Source organism: Nicotiana tabacum, chromosome 1 (genome assembly GCF_000715075.1).
Source record: "Nicotiana tabacum cultivar K326 chromosome 1, ASM71507v2, whole genome shotgun sequence".
NCBI lineage: Eukaryota > Viridiplantae > Streptophyta > Magnoliopsida > Solanales > Solanaceae > Nicotiana > Nicotiana tabacum.
The window spans coordinates 218873752-218881845 of NC_134080.1; the positions used below are offsets into that span (position 1 = coordinate 218873752).

The 8094-nt window shown below is 36.9% G+C and overlaps 1 protein-coding gene across 1 annotated transcript; it reads right to left on the reverse strand.

Moving 5' to 3' along the window:
- Positions 1-1145: 1145 nt before the first annotated feature.
- On the reverse strand, positions 1146-7883 carry LOC107801604 (uncharacterized). Its single transcript, XM_075257239.1, has 8 exons — positions 7611-7883; positions 6823-6925; positions 3792-3887; positions 2813-3688; positions 2668-2731; positions 2338-2477; positions 1754-2065; positions 1146-1621 (listed from the first exon to the last, which is right to left on the reverse strand). Exons 1-8 carry the CDS (start codon positions 7655-7657, stop codon positions 1316-1318), a joined length of 1944 nt encoding a protein of 647 aa, XP_075113340.1. The 5' UTR covers positions 7658-7883; the 3' UTR covers positions 1146-1315.
- Positions 7884-8094: the final 211 nt, after the last annotated feature.

Here is an 8094-nt window from a genome sequence, read left to right on the forward strand (position 1 = left end):
CAAAAAAATTATTTTTGTAATGTCATTTGTGTTCTTCCAGAAAATCGCGCGAAGCGCGGATTAATTTACTAGTTAATATTAATACATGTAACATATATCAATGATTAAGCAACATGTAAAGCCCATTTGGATTAGCTAATTGTAAATAGATAATAAGCTTAAAGTGTTGAAAAGCATTTTTAAGCGTTGAAACTGATTGTGTAAATAAGCATTTACGTATTGGATTGACATGTTGAAACTTGTATTAAACAGTTGATGTGTTTGGTAGAAAAGTGCTGATAAATTATTCTTTTGTTAACACGACTAAAATACCGTTAAAACTTTACAAAAATATTTTAAATTTAAAAAGTTCAAGAAAAGGATGAACAACGAATATAGTACGAAGAGAAAGTAAGAAAAAAAAATTGGAATTTTTTTTTGTAATTAAAAAATATTGTTAGGTATAAATTAGTAAAAGTCTTGATCAAAATAAAAGTGCTTATAATCCGAAAAGTCATAAATTAGGGGTGACCAATTTATGACTTATGGTTGATTTTAGCTTATAAGCACTTGATTTGTAAGCACTTTAGGTGTTTACCAAATATGTAAATAAGCCAAAAAGGTATTTATAAGCCAATTTAACCAGCTTATAAGCTTAGCCAAACACCCTCGTACTCTCATTTTAATATTTATAAGTTAAAGAACATGTGTATTTGATTTAGTTCTAGGATAAATAATTAGTACCATTCATACAGATGAGCCATCCCACTATGTCGCCAGTGTACTTCTGAACCCTGCATGGTGCAACAAGTGGACTAAAGTGGCTCGAATTTAAACAGTGGTTCGAACTTTTTGTGTTGGATCCTTAAAAAATGCATAACTTTTGGAGGACCCAACACACATTCAACAGAATTTACGAAGAGTCCGAGTAACACAAACACTCTATAATAACTTTCATATTTGATGTTAACAAATTCTGAGAAAGAAACCATGAATAAGCCTGTATAAATTATAGGAGCTATACATATTATAAATCAGATGAATACATCATGGTCTAAAGAGCTCTACCTTTGCTGTCTACGAACTCATAAAAACCAGAAGAAAGAAAACACTGAATAAGCTGAAGGAAAGTATAGCATGAGCTATACATATCCCGACATGGATGATGCAGAAAAAAAATATTTGGTTCCTTTACATTATATTACCCAATTATGTTGATAATTGCACCATAATAAAGTTGAACAAGTTGTACAACATTAAGTCAGTTCTATCTATAGTCAAAATCCAATGTCAGCATCCCTCTACATCATTCTCATTGGTCAACCATGGAAATAGCTCATTTTCTTTTGCCTGTTCCTCTTTTTTTATTGAGGAAGCTCGTAACAGGTCCTGATTGCGCCAAGTAAAGAAACTTCTCACAATCCTTTGCACCAATTTCAGTAAATGCATCTATAACCGTCTTGATAAATCCCGCCAAGGAAGCCTTAAAACTCGGTGAGCAGCTCTTGTCACCCTCATCGACATCCTGAACACCTCCCTTGACAAGGCTACCTACTTGAGCACCATCCATATACGTCTTACACGCCACGAGTATATCCAGAGCACTTTGTACAAAATGCCCTGCTACAAAATCCTCAAAGTGCTGTAGCAAGAGCCACGACTGGAATTAGTATTTAATGTAGAAACACAAGCGTGAAAGAAGCGAAAAAGTCGTAAATGACATGCAGCATAACAAACCTTATTTGGCATTAGATGGTTAAGAAAATAAGGATACCTTTGGTGGCCGCCTCATGGAGAAGACCATTGTTCTCAGATTTAAAATATAAGTACTCTCATTATACTGCAGCGAGCTTGCTTCTCCTTTAGGTGTCCCTCTCATGTCTGCCCAACCAGGCTCATTGAAATAGGGCTTTGCATTCAGAATTAGCCCTTGTATGGACACCAAAACTTGTAGCATGGTAGACTCACGAGGGATCCATTTCTCCTTCCCTGAGCCGCTCCAAGTGTTGAGAAGACTCAGGCAGACTTTTCCACAAGCATATAAATTAGGATTGAGTCGAAGGCCAAACGAATGGTAGTGAACTTGCTGGCAACAATAGGTTGTGAGGTGTTAGGCTTAAGGTTGAAATAGGATAAAGTAGTACAGTATTCAGAGAGTTCAGTGGCGGAGCCAGAATTTTCACAGCGGGGATTCAGAAAATTAAAAAAAAAAAAAAAAAAGTAAACACGCGGAAAAAATCAAGGGGATTGAACAGCTAATATATACATAAAAAAGTTTTGAACTCATATACAAAGTGTAATTTTCCGGCGAAGGGTGTTCAGCGCCAGCCTGGCTCCGCCCATGAGCAAAATACATACCGGTGGAACATTGGGATAGTTGCTTGGAAAGAGAACATCAAAGAAGAAAAGGCCATCATGATATGGAGTTCCATCAGCTCCCTTAATAACTGCCCTCAACAGATCCATTCTTGTTTCATACACCCTGACAAATATTGTATCTGCTCAATAAAAGATGACCAGATGAGAGTGGTCAGAAAAAATTGCAAAAGCATGTGTTATAGTTACACATGGAAGGCTGAGCTTTTAAGACTATACTAGACAGTATTTCTAGGCTTTTGTTTGTTAAATTTCAGAAGTTTGATGAAAAAGAATATCATAACACATCACATGGAACTTTGCTTGTAATACCAGGCAGATCTTTCTCCAGGATTTTCCATTCCTCCTGTATTTTTTTGGCCCAATTCTTAGAAGGCTGTAACAGGGTGAAAGATACAATAAGAAGATGAAGCCAGAAGTAATTATAGTTTCCGAATCTTACTTGGGATTAACTAACCTGGTTTTTTGGAGAAGCAGAATAGTAGTGGTCTGTATAATCCTGAACAGTATCAAATGTTTTGAAAAGACGGAGCTTCTTCAGAGTTTCACCTAATTCTGTATGTTGTTCCCCATTAGAAGCAGGCCCCAAAGGAATTGATGGACTTGCTGTAGTTTTTGCACTTTTAAGCAAACCCGGATTAAAGGGTGCAAAACCCATTTCCTGAGGGAAATAGTTTGCAGCCCCTGACGCATGAGTAAATCCTGATGAGACCTGAGTGGTTGGATTAAGTAATAAATTCGTCCAATCAGGCACCGGAGATCCCATGGAAAAATTTGGGGGATAAGCCGCACTAGGAGTAGATTGGTTATCCCAACCATAAGAAGCTGTAGCATGGGATGGATGGAATTTCGTTGTACAATGGGAAAACAAATGTTTTTCTGCCCCAGATGAGAAGTTCATTGAACTACTTGTTCCCTCAAAATTTGAACTTCCAATGGATAATAGTCTCTCTTTGCCTAAAGCAGGTCCTAGAGATGACCAAGACTGCCCAAACTGTATAGGCTGACTAACAAGAGTTGAGCTGCTAAATGAAGTGGACTGGTTCCTTGATGCCATTTTTCCATCGGCGGGACAAGGCATCCATGGGATTGGAGCTTCAACTCCGGGGGGAATATCCATGTTATCAAAATGTGATTTCATAACACCGTCATACAGTAAGTCATCATAATAGTCATCATAATACATGTCTATGTGCTCATCAATAACAAAATCATCTATAGTAATTGGATTAACTGATGCTGAAGGGCACTTAATTGAAGAAGACTGAGCCCCATCTACTGGTCCACTATTAGCTGAACTACCATGACCAAGGGAAACATCGACCAATATATCCTGCAAGAGAGGTTATTGACAAAATTAGTCACCCAAAAGAACAGCATAGAAGATGAACAGAACCAGTAGTATGAGAAGATCGCGTTGGCAATCCTCTGATTACCTTCCCCTTGCCACTAGATTTTACATTTCCATCAATGTGCTTAACATCGCTAATATCTTCTTCCATGTCAACATCTATTATTTCATGGCAAATAACCTACAAAATAATACATTAGCACTAGAATCATAGCCGACACAAAGTTGAAAGGAAAAAAGATTCAATTCAAAACAATAATAGCTTGTCTTGACAATAGAACCAAGGTTCCAGCAGAATCTCTTACAAATTTTAAATAAAAAGCATATACATACACACAGTCAATTCAGAAAAGATACAAAGAGGGGTTAGCTAATCAGAGGGACTCTAGTCCTTTTTCAATTTTCTTTTTTCCTGAAGAGGCATTCATACATATAAAAAGATTTCTAAGGGAGGAAATAGGAACTTTTAATCATTTAAAAAGAAAAAATAAATTCAAATTAACTTTTATAAAAGATCTTAAAGAATGTACAACAAGATCATGTTGAAGGCAGGGTAAGTAACCTGAGCACTTCTTTTATAATGGTGGCGCATGGGCCAACGCGCGCTCACCTCACTAATCTACAGGTACCTACTACCACATCAACTAACTCTGTCCCACCAAGATTTCGACAAATAGGAAAAATCACCTTGAGTATTTTTGCCTCTGCTAGGATTTTGAACTCTGGGCTCCCATGGTTCATTTAGCTTCATTGTCTATTAGGCTACACCCTTGGTGAAAATGCCTACGCACTTTATTCTCGTTATTTTGATAACGTAATAATTTACTGATGTGTGAAAATTTCCCATATAGAAGTGATACACAAAAACTAAAACACCTGGACAAGAATATGGTTTTCCATAAAAGACCCCCAATCATCTATGCTAACAGTTTGTGGGTGCACCAAAATTTACTAAAACCAAAAGATTAGCTCTCAACCGTACAAGAACTTTTTCCACCCCCTCAAGAGATCTTCTATCTCCACCAACCCCACCTCCCCCAATCCAGTAGTACCAAATAAAGGCCAAAAATGTGAAAAAGTCCATTTGAACCAGGGACAAAATAGATTTGAGAAAAAATTGAACTGGGATTTTAATACAGCTTCCGCCCACACCTAAACAGCTCACTGATAACAAAACAACTCAATTCAAAAAAAAAAAAAAAGAAGGAACCAAGTCCTTTTTTCTACAGATTTACTTCTGTACACAGAAGCACAGAAAAAAATATGAGACAATAAGCTAGATGCTAACTCACTTCCTCACCATTCTAAACTTATTACACGTTCCCATATACGAATCCAATAATCAAGCATTACAGTTAATTCTACTTCCTTGTTTTTGCAGTCTGTAACTTCGAACATTCCAATAGTGTAAAATTAACACACTTTTCTAAACCAACAGTAAGTCAAAAGACTTGGTATAAATTTCTTATATCCTAAGATATACTCCACATTGTATGTAAGGGATGAAGATATAATAATATCATGATTTCTGAGCTGACGGGTTTAAAGGTTGTTATATCTATGGATAATGCATCGACAGTATGCACGAGTCTTCAGCAAGAAAAGAGAAAAGAAAACTTATATGATTACATTGTCACATAACCTTCTCTTGCGTGTTCATCCAAATGCATGATGTGTTAACTTGATTGGGAGAGAAAAAATATTACTTGGAGCACTATTTTAAAGCAAAACTTGGTAAACCGGCTAGGATAAGTCCCCCTAACCTTTGCATTTTCTCATAGTCATGCAAAGCAAGCCTGGAATTCATGACTATGTGATCAAGCATCAAACTCAAAATTTGAATTTATAACATTATGGAGAAGGGTAGTAGCTGCTAAGGATGGAGTTTTAAACAATGGATTGTTTTCGAGTGAATAAGCCATATTGAAGGGGAATTTTACTTTTTGGGGGAGGGACTGGAACTAGATCCGTTAGTTATACTGTTCGTAATAAGCATAATGCATTCTTGGGATGATGACATCGGAAACATTCCAAGTGATGCTTTTTTAACGAGAGGAAATTTTTTATTCAAATAATACCAAAGAGGTACTACAATGTAAATGAGGTATGTTCCCCAAGTTTGTAAGGAGCCCATAAGTCCAAGGATATATGGTGTGGTCTAGTGGTCAATAAAGTGGGTTGAGACCTTGCGGTCTCTGGTGCAAATCCCAGCGGACACAACACACTAGGTGATTTCTTCCTATCTATCCCAGCCTTGTTGGATAAAGTTACCTGGTACCTGTTGCTAGCGGGAGTCAGCAAGTATCCCGGGAAATTATAGCTGGCCCGGACACCATGATTAAAAATATTTTTAAAAAAAATAATATATATATATATATACACACACACACCATGTCACTTAATTCTTTTTGTTCCGACAGATATCCAGAATAATCTGAATTTCATATCAGGAATACAATCTGTTACACCTTGAAATGGTAGTCCGTTCTACCCAGATGACTAATATATATACATAATGGTATAGTACTCCACACTCAGAGATATGGGACATTCTGCATTATGGTGGATGATAGAGAGGCTATGGTAGCAAGCAGTTATATCAGAAGGGCTGACCAACGATCTTCCTTCTTCTTTTTTTTTTTTTTTTGAATAAGGTGATGTGACCAGGGGGATCATGTGCAATATAAACTTCAAGAAGGGCATACAGAAGTTGGAGTGTGATAGAAGTTCTTCCAAAAAATCCTTGATTTCTTGGGAAGGGTGATGGGAGACACAATGATTTGGAGCAGGTGATGGACACAACATTACCATGTTAACAAACTTAATTTCACTGCTCGAATAGGATTTAAGTTATATACAATGATAGTGTAACTAAATCTTTTACGCCATCAATGTAATTCAACATATTACAGCAAGCTACTTATCATTTAGTCTAGGTTACCAATAAATGCTAAGTAGTATTAAATACAGTTACCTCTAAGGCTACAATTACCTTTTAAGAGACCTGACTATATAAATATTTTTTACACCATTAGTGCAAAAAACTTAAACTCTTCCTTTCCTAATAAAAAGAAAGTAAATTATCTGCAAAGCCAAAAGCTTTAAGAACTTTATACCTGCTTTTGCTTCGGAGATTTTGATTTGGAACTCCAATTGATAGGTCGCGATATTTCCACTACCTCAGCATCAATTGAACTCCCACCTGGAAATACTCTTTTCCTGTGCATCAATAATACCATCTCAAATCACATATCCCTAAATACTTAAAAAATTAAAAACAGAAAAAAGAAACAAGAAAATGATCAACTGAGTCTGTCTTTCTTTCTTTTCTTTCTATTATAACTAGGAAATCCTTCCTGCCATGCGACCAGGAGGTCACGGGTTCATGCTGAAAACAGCCTCTTGTAGAAATGGTAGGGTTAGGCTGCGTACAATATACCTTATGGTCCGGTCGTTCCCCGAACCCCGTGCATAGAGGGAGCTTAGTGCACCGGGCTGCCCTATAATTAGGAAATCCTAAAGGCCAGTGGCCCACGTGGTGCATAACAGAGCCGCCGCTCTACCCTTCTCCACTTCAACCACTTACATATCACTTAAATATTAGGCTTTTGTAACATCACGCATTGCCTTCTTACCACTAGACCAAAGCTCTGGTTTACTTCAATATTAGGTTTGTGTTGCTTTACTTCAATAACATCAAAATTATAGACCCCAAAATACTAACATATAAAAAAGTTCATCAATTTAGGGTCGTATTTTACACTTTCTCTCGGAAATCAACACAATCAAGAATCACAACCCACCCACCCACCCACCAAATACTTTTTTTGAGGAATAATATAAAAACAAAAAAATACAATAAAAGAGAATGATCAACTGAGTGTGTCTGTGTGTTTGTGCTTACATGGAATTGCGACTGACATATTGAGCACGCGGTGTGGGCGTCTCCATTGGTCTCCGATTGTGTGTATAGGTGAATTGATCAAATCGGCGATTAGGGCTAAAGTCCACAGTTTCTCATCATCTTATTATTATACATGCAAAATCGACTATGTAATGTTCCGTCTCCCCCGGGAATTCTACATTTAACATAATCGACTGTGTGTGTGTGTGTGAGAGAGAGAGAGAGAGAGTGTGTGTTTTGTTCCAAAAGGAGTCTATCTAGCTTCCCGACTCGCTCTTCCCGCGCCACTTGGGGACAGTACTAACCCCCCCCCCCCCCCTCCAAAACACAAAAACACACACACCCAACCATGGGGGTGTTTGATAGATTTAACGATACAATTTAATAAAATTTAAAAAAGATATATATATATATATATATATATATATATATATATATGATTAAATTATTAAGTATTTAAAGTCCAAGTGAAAAAACACATGAC